The 25,660-nt window shown below is 37.3% G+C and overlaps 1 protein-coding gene across 6 annotated transcripts in view; it reads right to left on the minus strand.

Annotated features, from left to right (window-relative positions):
* Positions 1-24,962, minus strand: part of KCNT2 (potassium sodium-activated channel subfamily T member 2) — a 129,206-nt gene extending 104,244 nt beyond the window's left edge. For 4 of the 6 annotated variants that reach the window (XM_015636665.2, XM_015636663.2, XM_015636662.2 and 1 more), the window contains exon 1: positions 24,623-24,962. In XM_015636665.2, coding sequence (XP_015492151.1) covers positions 24,623-24,717 — 95 coding nt within the window. In that variant the 5' untranslated portion in view covers positions 24,718-24,962. The remainder of the gene's footprint in view (positions 1-24,622) is intronic. The other 2 variants (XM_015636666.2, XM_015636661.2) reach the window with 1 other exon arrangement.
* Positions 24,963-25,660: the final 698 nt, after the last annotated feature.

Genomic DNA, 25,660 nt, shown 5'->3' on the forward strand with positions numbered 1-25,660 from the left:
GCTATTTACAAGGTCATTCTAACCCCATAGCCACACTTTACTATAGTAACAGTATTATCTTGTACCGTCAAAGCTACAAATCATCTTTCTTTCATGTTAAAAACCAGATTTGGCAGAAATAGTCACTTCGGAAATTAAAGTATGAGCTGGATTTCTCACTACATGCATGCCAAGAGCTGTAAATGTTTATGCTTACTATTTATTGATGTTGGAATCAAGAAAAGGTATTAAGTGTACAAACAGAGCCAATCTGAAGAAAAATATTTACATTTATTTAAATACATTGTTTTAGAAATGGATATCTCACATTTTTCCTACAAAGAAAGCCTAGTAATAGAAAAACAATATTGGGTTTTTTTACTGGGATTTTCCAATTCAATATATGTGAAATCCTGTTAGACTTCAGACCCTAGCTACAGGGCACAGACGGGTGCTTAAAAATGAAGCACCTGAACTGCTAAAGTGAACTGCTATTATCAGATCTTATTTTACTGCAATAAAAAAAGAAATAGGCTTTTTTTTTTTTTTTTCTTATAGCTTTCATTAAAAGGATTAATGTGTTTTAAGGATGACTGTCATGGGTAACACTTCTATTTGAAGTTTTGCAAGTTCTGAAACACTCAAAATTCTGCTTTAAAAGCACAGTAAGCACACTTATTGAAGGTGTTTGCTATGCACTATGCTGATAAAATCTAAATTCTGCAATATGGTCCTGCACTTTCTTAAATATGATTCTAGCAAGTGCAGAGTACTTAAAACTGACAGGTATAAGGTCATTTTGTGATGGGGATTTTTATCAATTTAGTAGGAACCAACCAATAAATAATTTCAAGAACTCTGCAGAACTGTGTGTAATAGTTGTCTTGTAGATTCTTTATGTATCTAACATTCGTAAACTACATGACAGAACACAGGTTCCACAGGGATTTTTACTTAGAAGCTCCCTTTCATATCAGTGGATCTGTGTTAAAATCTTTCATGATGTGTTTCCAGACATACCTGTATTCATTTGACTATGTAACTGGATGTTAACATAACTAATAGATTTATAGATACCAGGTGTTTCCAGTGTCACTGTAAGTAATTCTCTGCATTAATGAAACAGAAATAGCATAAACTGAGCTAATAACAAACAAATAAAAAGGATTAAGGATGCATAAATAATCTTAGAGATTAGAACTGTATCTTGTGCTCAAATTCTTTCTAGTGTCTCCACTCCAAAAGTGCTGCTTTCATTGAAACAAAACTAAGCATCAGAAAACTGGCCAAACCAAATTTTTCAGGTTGCACAAAGTAAAAATTTGTACCTGGAACCACAAAAAAATAACTTCTAAGTCAAGGCAAACTTAACTGTTCAAACATCAAAAAGCTAAAAATTCAGCCCTTAATTAAAATTCTTTACAATTTAAGTAGTACATTTGTCTATATTTTTATGGATATAAATAGAAATGTATCTTAAAATCTGATTGTAGGCAGCTTCATGCTCATTTTTGCAATCAGCTGGCCTCAGTTACAGAAAACTGTCTCTGTGAAACCAATACAGGTCTATGGCAGCAATTTAATATTACAGCAACAGAGAGAGAAAATGACATTATCAAACATTTCTGTGGAAAATATCTTAATTTTTTTTGTTCCTTTAAGGGAAAGATTTTTAAGGGAAGCCTAATAGCAAGACATGAGACTTAGCAGCAGGTAGTATGCATATTTTTCAGTCAATTAATAATTTTTTTTTTTAATCCCTTATTCACAGACTTGCACATTCAAAAAGGAAATTATTATCTCATTCCTGCACTCATGAAAATCCATCAAGAATTCATCATTCTAGAAATGGTGCAGTAATAAAAAGACTGAATTTGCAATCTGTATTGTCATTAGAAATTTTCTTAAAGGAGAAAATACTACGATGCTTTACTATAGGAAAAAGAAATTTCTAAGTAGTTTCCCTCATACACTTGACTTGTTACTGCAAATATAGTTTTTTGTTGCAAGACTATTAGCTAAGATGAGAAACTTAATAAAACAAATGTGAATGATGCATTAATAGAGCACTTTGAAGCTAAAGTTTGAAAGAAAACCACTGAAGGAAGATGCTTGATAAATTTAGTAGATTTTTTTTTTTTTTTTATTTAAACATTTTTCCCCATACAAGGTGAGGAAATGGATATTTTAAAATGTTTTTTATTTTATGTAAAAATATCTCTTTTTAACTTCTGGGCAAAAATACTTCACATGTAGGATATATACAGCATAGAGCTGCTGCAATGAATATCCATTATGCAAGGCTTTTTTACTGGGTAAATCTGAGTAATTGGATATGCTCCATGAGTTTGATTCCAGGCACTACTCAGTTTTATGGAGTTGTGCCAATTAACCAAACCTGAAGAGCAGGAAGGTTAATTTGTTGCTTTTCTTCTTTTTATAATAGTGGTAACTACTTGTCAAAAAGAGACTTGAAACAAACTCGTTGAACTCAAGTGTTCTGTGATAACTCCGTTCTGTCAGCCTGGGTTTGACACTGTATTACAGCATTAGGATCAAAATACAAAGTAACCTGTTGCAAGCTATTTTTTTGTACTCTATTCCTCTGTATCACAACTGCTCGTCCCTTAGCAGTTGTTATCTTCTAAAACAAAGATCCTTCCCCTAAAACGCCATCACTCTCCCTGTTGCCTCTGTGATAGGTGAGGCACACGCAGGGTCAGGCAGCTTGTGTGAGCATCTCACACACAGAAATTACTGTTCTTAGAGTAACAACGTGTCTCAAGTTGTTGATCTAAAATTTAACAGTACTTTCTACGACAGGATTTAAATGCTGATCATTGTACACCTTTCATTTATTTATTTTTGCATGTTGTTGTAATATTGTATATTGTAATATTGCCAATTAATTGTTACCTCAGTAAGACTCTTGTTCTCTCAAAAAAAAAACCCCATTAGTTATTTTCCCAAGTAGACACACCTGTGTCTACCCTGAAAACAGTCTGAAGGGTCAGGGGTAGTTTCAGGAGTTTTGTAGCCCTCCATCTATTTGCCTTCTTGCCCCTGCCCTTCTTTGGTCCTCTGAAACCTTTTCCCTACTATTTCACCCATGCTCAGTGTCCACAATTTACTGTCCACAGTCATCTCATTCCACCTCCTCCTTCTTCCTGTTCTTTCATCCAAATTTTAAGAAAACTTTTAGTCCCTTCTTCCACAGTTCCTTTTCTCTAGTTCCTTCCAGATTTCACTCTTTCTTTCTTGCTCTGTGGACTACAGAGTTTCACTATTTGACTTGAAAATGGTACCCTGACCCACCCATAGGGTTTTCTCTTTGCTCTAATTCCCCACACAGAGCTTTGCTTTCAGCATATCTTTCTTCTTTACAATCTCACCATCTGGAATTGCAACTCAGGCTCTGGACTTTAATACTCAAAGTTATCATTTCATGACTTTGAGAAATCTGTCTTTTAAGATGTTTACCTTTCCTCTCCTCTTTCAACTTTCAGTCTACTTCCACTATTGCACATTAGGGTAGCCAACAAATATCAAGGCTTTAATAAACTCGGCAGCACTGCCTAGATATCACATGGGAATCTGAGTTTTGGTGGTATGGCCCTTAAAAATCCTCCTTCCTCAAGCCCAACGAAAACTTAATTACTAGTGAAAATATCCACTCTATGTCCACAATAGATGGATGGTAGTGATGGAGTTGAGTCACTCCTACCCAAACACTTAACATGTGATGTTATTTCTCTGTAAATTTTATTTAAATACGTTTTGATTCCATTTGCTCCCCATTTAACACTTCTCTCTTACAAAGCAAGCAGTAAACACGACATTGTCATGGAGATTATCCAGATAAAGACAGAAACAGGTGGTCAGAGAAATAACAGCCTTAAACTGTTCTGGTAGATTTTGTTATGTCTAAAGAATTACATTAATAAAAACCTTAGACATTCAGTGCTTACTTTAGATATGGCAGTTTACAGGTCCATACACCTTTCTTACATGTAAAGAAATACCTGTGAATGAAACATGCCATCTTTGCTTGTTTTTTGGTTTGATTGATTTGGGGTTTTTTTGGTGGAGGTGTAATAGTCCAGAGCTTAAACCAGCAAAACACACTGTGTAAACTTTGGTTTCCCATTAACGAGAGAAAGGATAAGCCCATGTCTTGACCTTAAGAAATGCTGAGCAAACTCTTGTCACTTTGGTTGCTTGCAAGTGACTCGATTTAGATTCTGATTACCACAGAAATTCAACTCACTGTTTATTTAAACTATTTCTCATCTCCAAGTCTCTGACTGTTCTGTTACTCCTCTTCTGTATTTTTTACTTCTTATTTTTCAGGATTTCATATTTTCAAAACCAGCAAGTAAAACAAGGCTGAGCATCCTCACAGATTAAACGGCTAATCTCAATTTTACTTTTACTTTGAAATTAAGAGATTTAATTTTCTGAAATCACAGCAGAAGGAAGAAGCAAAAAACCAGATGGATAGAAAAACCAAAAAGGGAACAAAAAAACTTTGTGGGTGAATCCAAATCTGTAATTTTTTAAGTATCACATGACCAAGTGTATAATATAATTTTAAATATGACTCATTAATATGTTACCTGAAACCAGAATCTTTTACCTAGTAGATGTGATCCGATGCACACTGAGATTAATGGAATATTACATTCACTTAAAGCTGAGTAAAATAATCAAATAGTAAAAATATTCAAACTAAATATTATCCTACTGCTTTAAGCTTTTAATTATTATTTTTCTTCCAAAATAAAGGTAATTTTCTTTCTATGTCAACTGTACAATGTATTTTACATAAAACTGGGAGGTCAATGTGAGATTCAATAGAGCGTATCTATATATTGACTCTAATATAATCCCCCAATTTATTATTGACACCATCTTGTTCTATTACTACTGTTTGCTAGCTTTTCTTCTTTTGTTCTTTTTTACTGTATTATGCTAGTTATACTTGGCAGTCTTCGATTACAGCCAACAATTTATTCAGTGTTTCCTGAAATAAATGCACAGTATAATTATATCAAGTCAGAAAAACAAATTTCAAAGGCTTTGGGGTTTTTTTCCAAACTCAAATATTGGGATTTACTTAATTAATCTACATTTTTATCAATGATATAGTGTATTATAGGGGAGTATTAGCTTCACCCACACAAAAGGAAATGGAAGTTTATGAAAAATGGTCTTAAACTACAGCATTCAGTGTGAATTTACATGATCTTATATGGAGTCTTACCCACTGATTAACATTTCATAAGGAGAGAAGTTTCAGAAATGCAATGTTCTAAGATAGAAATGTCAACATGTCATGTCAAAAACATGTCTTTTCTCCCTCTGAAAATTGTTTTGTTCAGTGAGGTAATTATATTTTATATTTTCTTTACTATTCTTTAAGTAAGGACAATGTATTCATCAACCAAAGTATTGTTTTGTTTTCATTTCAATTTTAGAATTACTTGGGATTTTTAACCCAAATAAAACAGAATGTGTTTTCTATATTTCCTGTGATGTGATAATAAGGATACCTCAAAACCTAACTCATTAATTCCCTCAAAATCTGTTCACTCTGCTGCAGAAAAAATCTTGCAGGTAAAATCCATCTCCAGTGAAAGTTCAGTACTCAGTCCACAACTCACCCATGCTCATTTTGCAAAGGCAATCCAGGTATGAGCTTCATTTTCAGAAACCAGTGGACTTACTGCCAAGCTACAGGAAAGTATGCAGTCAAATTCCTAAGATACAATAACCTTCATATATTTAGATTTGACTTAAACAGAATGAAGTTTTAGTCTTCAGTGCTCTCATCTGTAGTCTGTGTGTGCATCTCCACACCTGTGATACACACATCTTTGATTCTGATTATTTGACCTCTCCGCTGCTTCCTTCAGATGAGAAAATGCGAAGGAAGTGCTCAATTTCACTCCCTGTTATCACCTTTGCCACTTACTCCTTTCCTCCCATCCCAAATCCTCACAACTTCCTCTTCCCACCCCCCAGCTGTCAGCACAGTTTGCTTTGTCACCTCCTCATCCCCTCCAGAGAGGGATATGATGAGTGTGGAGTAAGTGCCAAAGCAGCTCTCCAGGGCCCTCTGCAGCAGAGTCGCTCAGAGCAGCTCATACAGCACAAACTGGGCTGGCTGAGATGTGATATGTGGAAGGTAAATCCTTGTACATATCTACGCCACAATGTAAACAGGTTTATTTACATAGGACTGACAAGTTAAGATTATTGTACTTCCACAGAAACTGCCTGAAAACTGCTTGACAGGTGCCTTGTAGTGCAACAGAGTGTAAATAAAAGTCTGTGAGTCCAAATCACTATTGCAGCAGTAATACACAAAGGCCAAAATTATAGCACTTCTTATTTTTCCAGTTGTGTCTTTAAAAAAACCCTGCAACTAGAAGATAAAAAAACAGAAACACAAAAGCATGAGAAAAAGCCGTTACAAAGGAGTCATGGCAAACAACCACAACAAAAAGGCTTAAACACAGGTTGGTGGAAACAATAGCAAAGCCTTATGATATGGCAAATAAAAGTAGCTGCCCAGGATTTCAGTGTCTGTAGTAGCAAGTACACAATGTCATCGGGCTCAGGCTGCTGGAACAGAGGGGCACAAAGTTCCTTGCAATCTGCAGAGCAGCGAAGAGCAGCCTTGAAAGGAGGACAGGGCCAAGCCTCAAGCTTTGGTTTGAGCTCACTATTAGAGATCTGCTGCCAGTCTGGCAATGCAGAGCGGTTCAGGGGGTGAACATGAGGTGTATGACTGAAAAAGCAGGCAAGGGTATTCACAACTTAGGAAATATGTGTGTGTGTGTGTGTGTGTGTGTGTTTCTGTGTGTGTTCAGCATGGACTCTTTTATAAGTGTAGATTTAGGTTCTCTGCAGAAGCAGCAAAATCAGTATCAGGAAAAGTCAGCTGCATTTCTTCACTTAATCATGTGTTTGATGTTTATCAGGCTTTCAGGACAGTCATGTATTACACCAATTTTTAGTTTACAGAGGCAGTAGCTGTTTGATTTACATTTGGAACTAGACAGTTGTTTATTTATGAACACGTAGCTCACTGCTCTCAACAACGCAATTGCTTGCCAGCTATCATTGAATCTATCGGTACTGACCAACCAATACTTGATTTGCTCATTACCAGATAAACCACCAGTACAGATTTGTGTACAAACCAGATGCAAACTCCAAATCACCCAAATCAGGTTGTGCTGACTTGGCAGACAGCAGTAGGGGCTCATTATCAAGTTAGGATGTTATTTTATGACCAGTGGAAGAAGCTGCCATCTGTACAAGTGAGGGAGAGTGTCTCTACTCACACCCCTACAAACAAGTGATTTCTAGATTAGTCTGACTTTGCTCTAATTGGAGACTGTCTATATTCTTTCCTTTGGAGATCTTCAACCAGATCAGTTTGTTCAGACTCATCTTCATCATTCTGTTTCTTACACCTAATGCACCAGGAGAAAACATGCTGTGACAGTGGAAAAGGCAGGCCCCTAGTGTATTTGCAGTGTCTGACTTACAGTGATTGAAATCTCTTTATACTGGTGTAAAAGAAAGCAGAAATTTGCTGCCATAAGTTAATGGGCCAAATCTTAGATGTCCAAGTAAATGAAATAATGGGAAGAAAGGATGGGTGGGGAGACGACAACAGAAAGCTCTGCTCTATGATTGTACAGAGTGATATTCATGCATTCCTAACAGTGACCATAGAGGTAGTTTATGCAGAACACATCATCTTGTTGCTTGATCGTGCTAATAATCATCCATTCAAAGCCCTTTCCACAAACACAAGTTACTCCTACAATGCTACAGATGTTTCTCTGCAACCTTTCCTTAATGACACTGCCTGCAAATGTTAACTAATAAGAAAAGCTCCAGAGCATATTTTAGCACATCAGGACACAGCATCTGGACCACTTGGGTGTCACTCTGAAAATGCTGATGACTTGTTTCAATAATAACTACATTGATAGTAAGAACAAAATTAAGATAATACGGAAATGTGTGGAAATGAGGTAAGTGTTGATGGAGGGAAATGCTCAAAAAGGGAGTATACCAGAATGAGGCTATATTAAAAGAGGCAACAGTGTGTTACTTGCTCTGCTCTTAAGTTATTTCCTCTTGTTATACATACATATTCTGATATTGGCTTTTCACAATTATTAAGATGAATGTTATATGTATAATGTTAGATAGCTTTTGCTATGTCTTTTTCTCCTGCTATTAGCTAGGATTTAGGTGTAGGTCAAGAAGAATTTTGGACGTTAGGGTTAGGTCCTGCCTGAACAGGCAAGATAACCTCCAGTGAACAGATGAATGAGGCCCACGCTACTCAACACCGCTTCAACACTCACTGCCTGTGGAAGAAAGAGCCAAAGCCCAAATCAAAACATGATAAAAGAGAAATTAAAACTGCAAAACCAAGAAATGTGCATGCTCTAAAAAGGCAGACCCAAGGAGTGGCCATGCAAAACAGTTCCTGGAAAAGTCTGAATATGCATTAAACCCATGTAGCAAAAATTATATAAAAGGAGTGTTCCCAAAACACCAGGTGTGCTCTTGGCAGAGAGCCAAGCATCCAGCCATTACTCTTTGCTTTATTTATAACAATCTCTTATTGTCTTTATTAAACCTTTTTAAATTTATCAGGAGAGTGAACCGCCTTTTTCACACTCTTACCACTTACCACTGTCTGCTAAATAAATGATCAAACAGATTAGTTCATTCTGCTAAGTAACAGACTTAGTCTGCCTTTGTGCAGACACACTTCAATTTTAAAAGAAACCTAATTGAGCAAAGACAAATGTGTCTGGCCAAAAAAAAAAATATTATAAGAGCTTCCACCCATTTAACAGTGGCGTTTAGAAAACTTAGAATCTTAAATTTCAGCTGTGTAAATTTACACCATCAACTGAAACAGCATTGTACACTGCTAACTTACTAAAATAAAGCATTCTGTAATTCCCTATTTCAATTTGTAGTGTTTATAAAATCTAAATTGATCCTTTTATAGGCATAGTTAGAAGTGCAAGTCAGACATACAAGTTAGAAGATGCACAAACACAGTATTCCCAAAAGGAGGCTTTTACAGGTCCTATTTTTGTGCTAAACTGATCCTGGAGAAGCTGCAGTTACCCAGAGTCAACAGCTAAATCCCCTGTCCTGCACTACTGCACAAACATAAAAATACACATGAAGGCTATCAAGCCACTGTTCTTCCCAGAGGAAGGCTGTGTTCCATTTATTGTTGCAATTTTGGCCATTTTTCCTGCATACATTCTTCCATTTTCATGTTTGCTTCAAATGTCTTTCAAAAATCAAGCCAACCTCAAAACCCTCTAACAGTGTCTGTCAAGTGTCATATATCTTCCAGATTAAGGGTAGTTCAGTACCCTGAATTTTTCATTATTCAATTCATATTTGATCTATACATCCTGGTCCTGTGCCCCATCTGCTTGTAACACATGACTTGACTTCTGCCCCACTCTTTTTGAGAGGGGAACACTGTGCTGCTTTGTTTCTCTACAGTGACTAGGCTCCAGTGCCAGACACTGAGTTGACATAATTTGTAACCACAGCATGACAGATAAGAGTAAAGTTAAAAATAGCAGGTAAATAAACTACAGCAAAAGGCAAACCAAAATATTCTCATCATGTGCATGAAGAATGACAAAATTATAAGTACTAGTTAGCATGTCAACAAGAGAAGAAAAAAGAATAAATGGCACCCATGGCAGATCTGCAAGTTGGATTAGCCTGGGAACAAACTAAGAATGAAACAAATGACAGATATAAATAGACTATGAGCTGTAGCACTCTGCTCCATTATGAGATAATTGGAAGAGATAGATAAGGGGGAAGTCTAAAGTGAACATCATGTACTAGGATTTTTATAAGGCATTTCAAAAGGTTCTCTGGAGATTGATACTGAAGGTAAAAAAATCACATGCTCACACACAGGAAAAGAAGTAAACAACACAAAAAAGTAAAATAAATATGTTATGATATAACATAAAGTGAGTGCCTATCCTCAGTAAAAATACTGTAGAAACATGCTAATTTTTTCATATTTTTAATATAATAAATCAGCTTAAAAGTCACAGTGAAAAAGAGCCTATTGAATAAGAAGGCAACAACTTGAAAAAAAATATAGCACAAAACCCCTGGTTCATAAAGGAATGTACAGATATAACAGAGAGCCTTCTAATAGAATAAAAAAGGTAACTTACCAACATAGCAAAGCAGAGGCTAGTTGCACCATAAAGCAGAAATAAAGCAAAGCAAAATCAATCTTTATTTGCCTTGAAACCAGACAATGAGAACACTAAACCAACAGTATTTAATAAATATTTTTCAAATTGTATATATCTACTTAGTTGAACTCAAAGCAATTATAAGTCCACATACTTTACTCTCTTTCTATGGCGCATATATATTAATTGTTTAGGTAAAAATGTGTTCATCAGAATTTATTAATCAGACTCTGACCTCTGTGCATCTGGTCATAGAGATGCTCAAAAGACCCATATACATTTTTCCCCTAAGCATACATACATCCTGCTCCATTAAATGGTATTTTTGCTGTTTGTCTCACCACAGGCTAAGAATTTATATCTTATAAAGCAGAAGCAGAGGTAAGAACTTTGATTTGTGCTCACTTTTCAATCTTCATCCCTTTTTTATAAGGAAATTAGTCTACTTCAGAAACTTTTCAAGCTCAGGTTTCCTGTTATTGTACTGCATGCGCCCTTTCTAGGATTTTATCTTGTAATGCAAGTGTAGGGTACATATTTTTAACAAGGAAAGGGAAAAGAAGTATGAACAATTTCCAGGATTGTGCGATGTGGAAAATCACACAGTTCCAAGACCTTTAATAATTCTTCTTCCTTTTCTAATAGCTCTATCCAACTTTCCCTCCTGGTACCTCTGTGAGCGAACTAAGAGACTGAAATTGCATTGTTACAGCTGAATTCTGAAAAATTACATGAAAGGCAATGCAAAGCTTAGGACTTGTAATTTAACAACTTCAGTGGAAGAGCAGGAAGACAATGGTTATGTTGCTACCTACATTTTACACATCTAATCCTCTCATTTTATCATAGGTACTAAGAGCAAACATGCCCTTCTCTTGCATATCTTTGATTCAAATCCCTGCTGTAGCCTGGGCTTCTCATGTAGTTTGTGGTCACTTGCTTATTTCAGCACTCTACTCTTCAGCTCTAAATGGTTTCCACAAAAACTACAAATAAATACACGTTATAAAATCATGCTCTCATACCTCAGAGTGCTGTGAAATATACATCACAATCACTAAAATGTGAATGAAACAGTCTCAGTTAAAATGACAGAGTGTAAGATGTCTTGTCTTCAAAATGCTCCAGACTCTTATCACTAATGAAGCTGTGCAACAATGGCTGATTTGGGGAAATTCAGTGAGAAAGCTGTAGACCCAGTGAATAAATAAATTTGTTTACCTGGAGTTTTGATTTTGTTTTGTTTTTCTCAGAATCTTTTTTTATTTTTCAATTCTGCAGTTGAAAAGGAAATTAGTACAATTTATCAACAGAATAATTTTATTCCAGTTGACTGTATTGAACTTTTTTTCCTCTGGAAATGGAGAAGTGTATTTCAGATGTATTCAAATATTCTGTTAAATAGCATTCCTACTGTATTTATGGAGTCTATTTATGCCAGTATTTCAGCATTTATCCAGCAATCCCACTTATGCTCCCATATTAAAGGGTGAGATGACACCAATGCAAAATTTTCGGTACCACTCTGGCCTCTCCCTATTAAGCCTTTAAAAATCACTAAATTTTCAATGAAGCTACTAAATTAACTTTAAATACATATGACTAGCTTTTTTATTATTATTCTGAAGATCAACTTGACAAGCAATTTTAATTTTTATGCTTATCTTTGTAACATCTTATTAAAATCTCAGCTGGACTTCACAGTAAGATTTAGATCTGTCTGTGGTTAGAGAGCTATGTAGTAATGTATGAGAGACTTCCATGTAAGGTTAATGAGAGCAGAACTTCCTCTTGGCTACCTAATGCCACCTACTTTAATGTAAGCTTGTCTCTGATGATAATTTACATTTTAAAGTAATGCTTTACACACAAAATGAAGAATATTTCAGTTTATTATTTGGCACTGTAAACTTCAGCCTGGGGCACTTTCCAAATTAAAATAAGTGAAGTTAAAATAAATACTGATCATGCTTTGATTCTTAATACAGTTAATTTCCCATACTCCTGATCCTCCAAATTAGCCAGTTTACTATCTCTTGAAACAATAATTGAAATGGGACCTGGTGTTAAGTTTTACAAGAAAACCAAGTGCTACAATACACAAGTTATCATGTTTGTATCTGTTTGTTGTTTAGCATTGGACTTGTAGAGAACTTGTATTTACAGAAGCACCCAATGCATCTCCATCCTTAAAATAGTGAATAAGAACAAATCAGCATTTTCTTTTTAACATTTTGACTGATACATGTCGTATCTGTGAAGCTTTCAATCTCCTAGAAGATTTTTAGATTGTCAAACACTACCGGCTAAGCTGTCACCTGAAATATTCTATTTAGGAACTGACAGTATGCATTGCCATTTAAAATATATAAAATAAGAGGGGTACATTGCCAGAATTCCCCGTGAACTATAATATAGGGTAGCACAGGATGGTTTCCAATGATTACTAGTTATACATACATCCCAGCTCTGTAGAGGCTGAAAATGTAGTCATGCATTTATCATGACTCATTTATCAAACTGAGACTTAGAGTAATAAACCATTATTTCACATTTGATAATGAAAAATTCACAGAATTTACTGGACTTTTGTTTCAATTGTGTTTCTATTTTACCTATTATGCCTATATTTATTCTAGTGATAAGGGCAACTGAAGCTAGCTTAGAGATTTCCATATACTGGAAAATTGCCGCAGTTACATATGCTGCCTTAATAAGTTACACTGGATCAAGGTCCAATAAATGAAGTTGATTAGAAGTCACTATACTGTATCGCCTGGTACTTCAATGGAAAAAAAAAAAATCTTCTACTAGGACTGAGACCCATGAAATTAACTCCTCTTTAAAAGAAGGCGGTACTCGGCATGAAATAATGACAGTTTCTCTGCAAATTACTTAAGAAGAAGTTTATACGTGCCCTAATCTTCCATAAGTGTCAGGACACTTTGTCTAACTTCCTTCATGTACATTTAGTAGGTGTAGTATTTAAATGACATGTAAGGAATACAAGTCTGGCCAAAACAATAAAGTACAGAAGTGATGGAGAAATTGTACAATTGCACTTTAGGTGGCATGTCAATCTCACAGATAAAACACTGGTGTTTGGCTTTCACAGTATAGTTTCAACTATAAATCTGTTGGAGGTAGTGACTAGGAAAAGAGGAGAGCATGGCAAATAAGGAACAGAGCTGCCATTTGGGTTTTTATTTATCTGTAAGGAAAAACACCCAAAACAATACACAATGAAGCTTAATTTTTATAGCTCTTTCTTGATTCTAGTCATAGCCAGCAGTATTACCAAAGGAAAAATATCACTAGCTAATAATAGCACTCTTAAAGGTAAAGATACTATATTTTTACTATTCTTAGAGTTTTTAGTAACTAAAAATATTACACCATTATCTTTTGAATTATATTCCAAAATTATGTACTGACCATTGTCACAAAACACACAGAAGCACGGAATAACATTACATCAGATCACTTTAATTTTTCTTGCATTTTTATTTCTTCTCCAAGCTACATTTTCCCTTCTAGTTGGAAAGGATTAGGCAGGATGCAAGACAATGACATCAAAGGCACTACATAAAGTTAGTTTAAAAGTTTAAGTGGTTTTTTTTCTGTACTCTGCTCGATTCCCTACCTGTCCACAGGTTTACTTAGCTCAACAATATTTTTTTTACAGGGCAGGAAATTATGGGAACCATGCCTGATCTGGAAGGGAAAAAGTCAGAAGAAGTCAAATTAAATTTGTCAGGAACTTCCCACAGACACCTTAACAAGCCTAGAAAGAACTTTTCTGAGATTCCATTTATAGCTGAAGTGTTAAAAAGTGAAAAGAAAAAAAAATAAAAATTGTACCACATATGCTTTTTACACATGACCAGGAGCAGGATAACTTTATAAAAAGGAGTGTCTTTTTAAAGTTACATATTGAGACAGTCCACATATGCAATCTGGAAACACTTAGCACCCCAAAATATGCCATTAGAATGCCAACAACTCTGAGAAGTAATACAGGGCTGAATATCAGATTAGCAATTTTCCTGAAATGATGGGAACCGTGTACACTTGCAGTCTCCAACAAGCATGTGTTTACCAGCTACACAAAAGGTGAGTATTTAACAGATAAATACAAAGAGAAGGAGCATTCAGACAAAGACTCAGGAAAAGACATAAACCTAAAGCCCAGTACCTGACAGAAGGTGTCTCTCCTGACACTTCCCACAGAGAAGACTCCATTACCTTTACCAAATCATCAGGAGAAGAGTGCTGGTGACATTTCCTGCTGATGACCCTCTCCAAAAGAACTGCACCTTGTCTTCATTCTCTAGTATTTAAAGCTGCTTTGGCTCCAATGGTGACATTCAGATGGAGGAAAAAATATGTAGAATTTCTTAAGTAATACTTGCAGCTTAACATATGTATACAGTGCAATATATCTAACAGCGGTTGGAATTGATTCCTTCCTTTCAAATGCAGCCTGATGCACAGATATGATTATTGTTTTACACAGAAAAAATTACAAAATTTTCATCTAAATTATAAATGTCTCATTAAGGAGTGGCAAAGATTCAAGAATTCTGAACACATAATTGAACAAGTGCTTTAAAAGTCATTATTATCTCTAAAATGTCACCTGATACTGTTCTCTCCACAGCTAACACGGTACATATAATTACAGACTTCATATAAATCTCAGTCTCCTTACTCAGAGTGAGCTATTACACTTCCTGATTAATCATAAGGCATGATTTTAATTCTCTTCATTAATTTAAGAAAAATTTAAAATATCAAATTTCACAATATTTTAAAAGTTTAATTCTGTCATCTTTATTCATACTGAATAACACTTAGTAGTCTCTGAAGTAAAATGCTCTTCATCAGTTTTACAGCAGGCAGAATAGTTTGCCCAGTATTTAATTTTTCAGGACAATGACTTCAAACTTTCAAAATGTGCCTCGTATGTGTTCAGAAAATCATTTAGCAAAAGTGCCTTCAGAATACTGGTCTAGTCAATGTAAACACTATTTTTCCCCCCCAAAATATAACTTCCAAAATTAATGCTAAATTTCAGATTTCGCTAGCTTTTTTGACAGTCGAGTTATTTCAAATCTCTTTAGCTAACTGTATCTGTGAGATGGGTCAGGACAGTTGTTGTTGTCATCTTGTTTTCAAGTCTGACATAGACCTTAGTGCTGATTAGATTTAGGTGGAACATATGGATACAATGAGGTCTGTGTTTATGGACAGAACCGGCTGTATGGATGCCAGAAGGTCTGATAGCCAACTCTCCAGGGTAATACAAGAAAGCACAGTAATGTTCCCAGTATTTCCAGCTCTCTCCATCTGGCCACTTTTGTTACTGAAAAGTGGCTCTGCCGTCCTAGAAAGGAAAGGAATTTCTAAATGCTCAGTTCAGCTTAGACTGAAGTCAAGTAGCAGTAGGGTGCTACACGACTTTATGACTCCACTCATCTGCCTTAGAAGATGACATTCACCTCATAATCTTGATAACAGTGATCTTCTAACAGATTGCTCTTATCTGAAATTAGGAGCAAAACCCGAGGTCTTCCGCAACAGTCCCAGACTAGCCCATGCTATATCCCAGCACACTACTTTTTAGAGGCTCCTGAAGTTTTCCTCTCTCCTACATGCTCAGAGGTACTGCCTCCATAATCTGAAACATTTCCAGGGGCCGGCCTTGGTCTTCCTACATGAAATGCTCTGCCAACACCACACTGAAAGCCCAACATTCTGCATCACCAGTTGAACTGGTCAGAGTGACTGCCACAATTAATTGTCTTAAATGGAGTCATAATGTCAGCATGAATTTAACTCACTTTTTTGTTCTTTTCTAAACTCTTGACTGTGATCTGTGAACTGCCAAAAAATAGAAGAAAATGAAGGAAAAACTAATCAAGACTTTAAAATTAACCCAGTGCATTTTGAAGTTGTTTGTACCATTTTAGCTAAATTGTAGTTTTCATGCAATCTACAGTTAGTGCCAGTACAAAAATAAATGACCATGTGGGTCAGTGTTTGAATGCAGTTCTCAGTGTCAATGAGACACATGGTATCTGCAATGGCTCTTGTGAGATTAGCTTCACTTTTATTATCATTTTAGGTGGGTGAAAAAATCTACTTAGATTTTGATTGTCTTTATAAAACCAGGTTGACTAATCAACATCTGCACATTAGAGTAGTTTGCTCCACATTTTCTGTTTGTATTATGTTCTTTGAATTACTACTGAGAGAGCAAAACGGTAATTAAAGACTGGACATTATCTACAAAAATGGCATTTCAAAAGATATTTGTTGAACTGAAAACCCTTTTGAACAATGATCAAATTCTAGATTGCTGTACACAGTAAAAACATAGCTTGCTCACTTCTCAAAGGCTACATTCAGCTAAATATAAAGCTTAGCCTTTAGTCCCTCTGTTAGAGCTGTCTCTGCTCCATGGTGAGAACTACAGGGCAACAGTGATAAGTGACCAGTGCCCTCAGTTTCTTTTGAATTTGGTGTGAAGATAAGAAACTAAATTCCATTCCAGGGTCAGGGAATATTGTGTATCAAGGGGTGTTAAACATAAGTAACAAACATAACCACGTTTTTCCATTTGCAGTACAATTTGTTTGGTTTCTTCCCATTGGCATTTGGTCCAGATTAGGTTTGGTAACCTTGGTTTTGTCTGTACTGAAGTTTTCTCGAGCCACAAGGGCAAGAGAAAACGAAGTGAGAAAAATTATTTGGAACAATAAATGAGCAAGGCTATTTTATAATGTTTACTCCTTATTACGTATTTTAACAACCACTTTGCTGTGAAGGAACTCTGTAACTTTAAGCTACAAATACAGCAAATGCCATTAACTTTAACATCATAGAAAGCTAAAGGCCAAAACTCTTCATTACAAAATGCCAAAGGGGTTTGACTCAGGGTACGGAATCTAGGAGGGAGGGCCGGACTTTCCTGGCAGAACTAACCCATAGTAACGACTTGCTCGAACTGTGTCATTGTCCCTGACAGGCACATGACCCTTGTACTGGTGGCTTTTGGAGATGCAGCTATCAATGGCTAAATCTGGCAGGAGACTTGTCACACCCAAGCACAGGGGTAGGCAGACTCTTCTCTTTTTTGCTATCTCAGTAGATAACTTGCACTGATTTTAACCTAATGCCTTCCTTCCATATCTTCCAAGCTTAGTACTTGGCAAGACAGGCAGCCTGCTTCCCACCACCAAAATATAGTACCTCCCAACACACATATCCCTAAGTGGACGTGGGATTTGTCCCTCAAGATACTACTGAGGAAATAATAACATCACTGTTTTTATCTGTGAGGATAAATACCGGGTTTTGTCTCCTAATGACTGTTTCTGTTTTATTGCTTCTTCCCACCAGGAAGTTGACAGCTAACATAATTAGCAGATGATTGCATGGGGGAGGCTGAAATCTTTAACAGCTGTTTTAAGGCATTCTGCACCAAATCTTCTATGCTGCAGAACACTTTCAAGTCTTGAACGGCATTCTCTCCAATAACACAGATTATGGGATCGTGGAGGCCTCCAGGAAGGGCCTAACTTGTTCACTTGGAAAAAAGGTGAAGAATCCACATTTAAAGTGGATTAGTATAAGCATTTGGGCACACTGTATCAGATAGGATAAAGATCAACTGAATGTATAGTGCAGAAATGGTTAGCAGATTTTACAACTTTACTGAAGTGTAGACATTTCTGATGCTCCAAGTGACCTATTTCTTTGTTACAGGATAAAGGGAAGACAATATGAAATATGCTACCGTTTGCTATAGAAGATGGAAAAGCATTATGAAGGAAAAGCAGAGTGTAGCACAGAGCTCCCTATTATAAAATAAATAGTCCTAATCATTGGATGTGATAGAATAATAATCATAAAATTAGGAGGGTAAGAACTGCTTTAGCTCCCCAAGGAGTATTATAAGAGTCTGCCAGATGTCAAGTAGTATGTGTCAAGTTGTAGATGGAAAAATAAGAGCTTTAGCAGTAAGTCTATAATTAAGTAATGATTGAAGTACCAAGTACATTTACAAACTGTGCATCATGTTGTCCCAGAGGAGCAAAACTACTTGTTCTGTGAGAGTTTTCAAGATAGACACTTAAATGGTTTGTGCAGTGTATCTGCTGGGATATGATACCAACATCTTCTTTGGACAGATCCAGCCATAGCATTTCATAGAATGAAATTACTCTTTTCTTTCCATGTCCTTTCCCAATTCCACACTTTGTGCTAGTTTAAGTGGAATACAGAAACACAGAAACAATGCATTTTGGCCTCCATTGTTGTTGCAAGAAGAATGGTAAAACACAGAATGAGACTAATGGCATTCCTACCTGCTACAAAGCATTACTTCCTCTCCCTTACACACAGGTGTATTATCTATATTAGGGACTCAGTCAAGATAAATTTAGAAGAATGGTGAGTATGGAAATATATAAACAGTTTACTTTCCTGGGACTGTGCTCCTTAACTCACCACAAGAGCGTAAACTCCAGCCTCTTGCTGTGGTAAATGCAGCAGTTTTACAAATGTCAATATTTTTCTTTATTTTTTTAAGCAGTGAGAAAGGGCTTGGCCTTTCCCACACAGCAAATATTTTGAGACTTTAGCGCAAGTCAAACTTTTCAACTATTACTATGCAGAATCTCACTGCAAGATATAAAAACACTTGCTCAAAGATTTAGACTGTTAAGATCTTGAGCAATTTCAATCAAAATCAAGCTTTTACATTAGAGTTTAGGCTTCTAAATCTCTTTAAGGATTTTGAAAATTTAGTTACAAGGGCAAATCAAGATAAATTTGACAATATCTGCTCAAGTCCTTTTATTTGTAGCCTCTGTTAAATGAGGAACGTCTGTAAGTTAGCAAGTTTTCTAAAATGAGGAGGTCAAATTGACTAAGGTATTTCTTGAAGGAAAGAGGATTATTTTGAAGAAACTAATAGAATATTCTTTTGAGGAAATTATATTAGAATTTTTATATAAGTTGAATCTAGACTCAGTTATTTTAAATCACTTGAGTAAGAAATATGTGGGCTTTTTAGCCCCTTCTAGTTTAACAATCTCAGGTGATTTCCAAAAGAAAAGGCAAAGGGAGGGCTTTACTCACTAATTCACACTGTGACAAATGACTGTTAAAGTGCCTTCTGAGATTTACAGTGAGAAGCTGTTCCTTAAAAGTCACCAGTCAACATGAGAGCCAGCAGGATACAATTGTCCAAGTGATGTGTATTCTGTGAATCGCCTTCCTTTCCAGATAGGTGGTAATGTGCATTTATGCTGAAAGCACACCAGAATGGAGGGCTTATTTTAATTTAATCCTCAGTGTAAGAACAGTTCTTCCACAAAGGTAAAATTTAGCTCTATACTTTTAAAATTAAAGTATATACTGTAGCAAAATTACTCAAATTTTAATCTCAATACAGAAGCAGGCTTTGAACTTAATTTCCAGTACCAGTTAATGTTCTTGTTATATCTGTACAGAATAGAAAAATAAAATGTACAGAATTGGAAAATGTAAATTTTTGTTCCATGACTGCAATTGCAAAAATATCTTGCAGCAGCATATAGAAAAGTTATGAAATCGGGTGCTTTGAAGGTGGGGATTTCGGACTACCCACAAGTTATCTGTTCATATTGTTTCCTTCTCCAACTCCCAAACCACTCCTGCACAGTTCAAGACATTTTTGTCAGAGCAGGCAGAGAAGAATTTGAACAGTTCATCAGAATAAGTTGTCAGGCTTCAATGGTGGGAAAGATTCCTGTCTTGCTATAATTCACTAAACCAAATGCAGTTTTTACATCTGCAAAAGATATAAAATTTATATTTTCTAAAGAAAAATAATTTATGTCCAGACATCCTAAGATATGTGAGGTAACCTATGCTCCGCAAGATACTAAAGGCCTTAACAAAAAGACAGAGATATGGACAAAATGTAAATGCTTTTAACTGAGAATTCTTTCTTTACACCTCTAGCATGCTGTGGTTTGGCTGTTTTAAAGCACATGGTAACTATTTATGTACACAAAAGCCTCTCCATTGTAGCTTTCCCAAACTAACATGGGAACCTAAAACAAACATCCTCTTTTCTCCCCTCCTTTGCAGCAAATTATTTACCAACTTTGCACATGTTACCTCTTCACCAGGTAGGGTGTTTTTTAATTTTATTTGTGTTGCTTTTCAACACAGCTTCTAAGAATAAGGACTGATGAGCAGTAGGGTTATGAAACATTCCATTACTATTACAATCACAATTTAGTGAAAGCTGGCTGAATTAACAGGTGAATAATTGTACTAATCACTGAGTTCCCCCTTTATTTCTGCTCACTTCCTAGCAGCCAAACTGAAAGGTAAATTGCATTATGATGGTCCATAAACATCTCAGAATATCCAGCAAATGAAAACATCTGTTTCATTTTCAGATACTTTCAAAAATGAACGCAAAATACAAGATTCACAAAGGGATACTGGCACTATTTACAGAACAATAGAAAAAGTCAAGGATCCAATCTTCTCTTTACCCTCAGCCCAGTGCCTGGGATATTTCCATGGCCAGAGGAAACCTTATTCATTGCCCTACTTACCACAGAATTCACACACTTGACACACATACATGCTCTAGCTGGGCTGATCTTTTACATGCTGCCTTGAAGAAGTGTTCTCCATATAAAATGAGTGTAGTAAGCATCAAGTTTCCTCTCCAGTTTTCAAAGGGAACCAGATTCCTTTGAAAACCTAGCTTTGCAAAAACCAAAACTGGCTTTAATATCCTTTTTTTGAAAACAAACCACTCAGCAAATTCAAGAATGCCAATAAATTATTTTAAGTAGCTTTTTTACTGAACAAAATAATTTGTCAAAGATTCAGCATGTTCTTCTGCACACAGCAACTTATTTTATGAAAAATAATATACAATCCAATTTGGCGGTTTGTGGAAGATGACAGCCCAGAACCCATCTGTTACTGAAGCCAACTGCAAGGCTGGCTATGAATCTAAGCTATAAAAGCAGAGTTTTTGGGGGAGGGGAAAGAAATGCAAAAGCAGTTTGCAAGAAATACAGGCAAGGAATGGATCATGAACTAGACAGCAAAAAAAATAAAAAAAAGTCTGAGTGAGGCTCTCCTACAGTCCCCAAGGGAAAGAAAAAAAAAAAAATTAGGAATTTGTCCTCAAACAGGTAGACATTTAAGCACAAAATTCTTGAATGAGAGTCCTGTTACAATCAGCTAAGCATTTTAACACGTGCGTTTTATAAATAATAAGGAACATTTAAAATAAAGACATGATCAAACTCTCACCCTAAAGAAACATAACCATTCAGGTTTCAAAATTGAACTGTGATTATGTCAGAAACATATATTTCAACAAATAGAGGAGAGGTCACATAATTTCAATCGTATTTATTATTAAATACTACCACATGACATAATAGCAAACTATGCTATTAGAACTGATTTGGTGACACAGAATTCTGGGTGGATCGTGGCTGATGAGAGGAATAATTCCATCTCCTCTCCACTGTAAAAAAAAAACAACAAGCATCTGATAACCAGGAAATGGACCTTATCAGCTAAAAAAGCCAGCATTTCTCCAGAAACGGCATAAAGGAAGGAAGGAGAAAAAGAGATCCCCCAAAGATGAACAGACTGGAAAGACCAAAAAGAGAATGAAACTAAGACAAGATACAGAGTTTGGCTGGTAACAGATCTGAAGTTCACAGATCACACAGATGGAAAGCCTTAGCGTACATCACACTGTCAGAGTTGAGAGAAAGTGGAATTAAAAAGTTGCAGTGAACTGGAAATAGGCAGAAATATATTTGCAGCATCTCAGCCAAAGTCCAGTAACTAAAATTAACTATCTTGATCATGTGCAGCCATCCTCTAAGGCTACTTCATCTGTCTTTCAATATTCAGATATTCCATTCATAGTTAACATCCATTCAACTGAAGGGGTTACAAACAATACCTCTGGCAATATCTCTATTGCATACTGCTTAGAATAGAATACAAAGGATGTGCTTCACCAAAACCAACCAAGAACCATTTACCTAAGAGTGCAAAGACAAGACAATAAAGCAGAAAAAACTAATATATACTTGTATAATAGCAATCATTGCAAACTAATAAGAAGCTTATATCAGGGTCCCTATAGGTCTGCAGTCTTTCTCATTCAATATTTTCTGGATGTCAAATATTTTAAATATTCCATTTGACACTATTTCTATGCAGAGCATGCATGGTTTTTCTATAATGGATAGCAGCAATATTCCAGCAACATAGGAAGGAATTAATATTTCAGTATTACACATGACAGCCTCCAGTTCAGGAAAGTAAGAATCTGGACAGACAAACAATAGATAATACTCAAGATCTTTGTAAGAATGGCTCTCGTTCAGTTACTGGAAAGCTGGTATCCAAAAATACTGCTACAGTAACTTGCAGAGCAGGAGGAGAGAGTGCTGCTATCAGAGCCTTTTGTAAAACACAATCTTGTTTACATTGTGGGGAATCCCCTGCCCACCTCCCTACCACAGTGCAGCTGTGTCCAGCCTCAGCACAGGACAGTGTATAAGATCTAGAAAGCCATTTAGAGTTTATATTTCAGATTGTGCCAGTGATCTTTCTTGTAAATGCTTGTTGGAATATTAATGCAATATTTAAAATTGACTATTGATTTTTCACAAGTTCTTTGCTGCAGTTTTCAAATGGTAACTATGCTCTGAAAGACTTTTGTGCAATAATTCTGCTATCAAGACTGTTTTAAGGATTATTTACTTTGACTTTGTTGAATGGACATACACCAGAAATAGACAATATCTAAAAGGATGCTCTGAGTTGTGCAGTTGCACTATTTGCTATTTCAGACCAAATCGTGCTTCTTCTGTAGAAGGTAGCTTCATGAAGTGCAAGTCAAACAAGTGGCATCAGGGAAGTGCTTGACAGAAGTTTAAACTAGAGGTGAAAAAAGTGTTAAGACCCAGAGTAATCGAAAAAGGCATATTTTTGTGAATTTTAGACATCAGAACCCAAAGCAAAATTGTTAAAATAAGAAAGGTTGTGGAGTTTTTTCCTATTCCAGTAGGAAATAAGATGCAGGTATAAGATGCTAAGATTACATTTTCTAAAATCTCAAACAATCAGAAGTAATGACTGTATTACAATATACTTAAAATTTTTTAAACAGCAAAACCATGCTTTGATAAACATACTATTTAACTCTCTGTTATGTAGTCATGATGCTGTCATTTCCAACCAACAGCATTCATTTTTTGTGACTATATTAAGATGTCATTAACCATTCCATAACTGTCTGAATAAACACCACTTGTTTAACTCCTTCAATGTAGAGCATATTCTCCTAAACAAAGGTATACTTACATATTTGCGTGATCTTGTGATTATCAATCAACAAGAATTCATATTTCCTTAGAAAAGTAGTGAAAATCTGAACAATGTAGAACAGCATCAAAATCAAAGTTTCTGACTGCCAAGTTAAAGACATACTCTGACAATGCAAGCATATTTAACCAAAATCCATCCAATATGTTGTCAATTTTGCTTTTCTGACATTTGACTACGAGACAGTGTTAGTACAAAGTGGATATGACACATAACTTTGCAAGGTGGTATTGAATAATAGTCTATTGAGACACGAGGTTGTATGGTCCAGCAGAGTGGAATGATGCTGGGGTGCTGTTCATTCAGCATTTTGAAAATGAACACACATTCCTGGTTTGCTTGTTTCTTTTAACATAAAGGGTTCTTTGTTTATGATTTTTAAGGACAACATTTGACTTGAAACAAACGAATCTTTTTCTATCGGGTGTGATTAAAGATGCTGACAGACTTGAAAGAATGCATAAAGGAATAAAATCATGGTAGGTGCGTCCATGCCTAGGATCCCAGCGTGGAAAGAAACCACATGTGAAGAAGCCTGGGTATAGGACAGCGAAGACATACAGCAATTAGCCTTTGGACAAAAGGGAAATGTTTCGTTTGGGACGGTCCCTCTGTGAACGTTATCACAGAGAGACGATCCTGTCCTGCTCCTGCCGTGCCACGGGGCAGGACAAGGCTCGGCCGCCGGCGGGAGCGCTCCGGAGGCTGCGGGGTGCCCCGCGCTCGCTCAGGGGCGCCGGCCCGGCTCTCTCCGGCTGCGGGCGGGGCGCGGCACCGCAGCCCCTCGGCAGCCCTCGCACCCCATTCGCGGCAAAGTTTCCCCCGGGGCTGCGCTCCCGTGGGCGGAGGTGCCCCCGGGGAGCGCTGCCCGGCCCCGCGATCCCGCCGGGGACACCGTGCCCCGGGCTCACCTGTCGTCGCTTTGCCAGCCCTGGTCGCCCAGCAGCAAGTCCCGAAAGCGGTACCGCGGCGGCAGCGGCGGCACCTCGCTGTCCAGGTCCACCATACTGCCCGGAGAGGGAGGAAGGGGGCCGGCTGGGAAAGAGGGGAAGCCCCGCGGCGCTGCCCGAGGAGCGGCCGGACTTGCCCGGGCGTGTGCCGGACAGAACCCGGCTCAGCGGCAGCGGCGCGGAGCGGGCTGGCCCCGCACAAAAGCGCCGCAGAGCTGTCCCCGCGGTCCCCTGCGGCTGAGGGAGAGCCTCTCGACCCCGGGAACCAAGTCCCGCCGCGGGGGGAGGCAGGTGCCGGCGGGCGGCGGCCTCGGCGGCGGCGCGACCGCCCCCCGCCCACGCCCACCCTCACAGCGATCGGCGAGCGCGCCGCCGCGGCCCACAACAAAGGGCCGTGCCACGGCCGGGCCGGCAGCTCCGCACCGGGCGGTACTCGGCGGCTGCCTCGCCCCGCCAGCAGCTTCCTGCCTCCTCCCCTTCTCCCGGGGCTCCCTCAGAGGTGCTTTTCTGTAGGCCCCGAAACCTGAGGAACGGGTGTTTTACCATAGGTAGCAAACACATAACCCCCCGTGTTAGAGATGGTGGAGTCACCTGAGGGTGGCTGGGGTTGCTACAGCCTTGTCTGCTGCCCTGCGTTAACCTGACACACCTGGTCGGTGCCAGCTCCTCTGAAATGCCAGGTGTGAGTGTGGGCTAAGCGTTTGGTCAATTTTTGCGTCTGCTTAATTGGGAAGAGCTTAATTGCTCTTGGACGTAGCAGGTGGTGCATGCCCTGTAAAAAAAAAAAAAAAAAAAAAAAGAGAATTTGAACTATTGCTACGGTTGAGACTTGCAGGTAATGCTTGAAAGTGTGATACAATACTAAAAGTATTGTAATTCTATGCTTCACTGATAAAGCACAAAGTACCTATATGGTTATTTGATTGAATGGACTGTCACTAAGATAATAATGTTTCTAGCTTTGCCCTTAAAGAGTTACTTTAATCTAGACTTTCATAC

This window comes from Parus major, chromosome 8, assembly GCF_001522545.3.
Source record: "Parus major isolate Abel chromosome 8, Parus_major1.1, whole genome shotgun sequence".
Taxonomy (NCBI): domain Eukaryota; kingdom Metazoa; phylum Chordata; class Aves; order Passeriformes; family Paridae; genus Parus; species Parus major.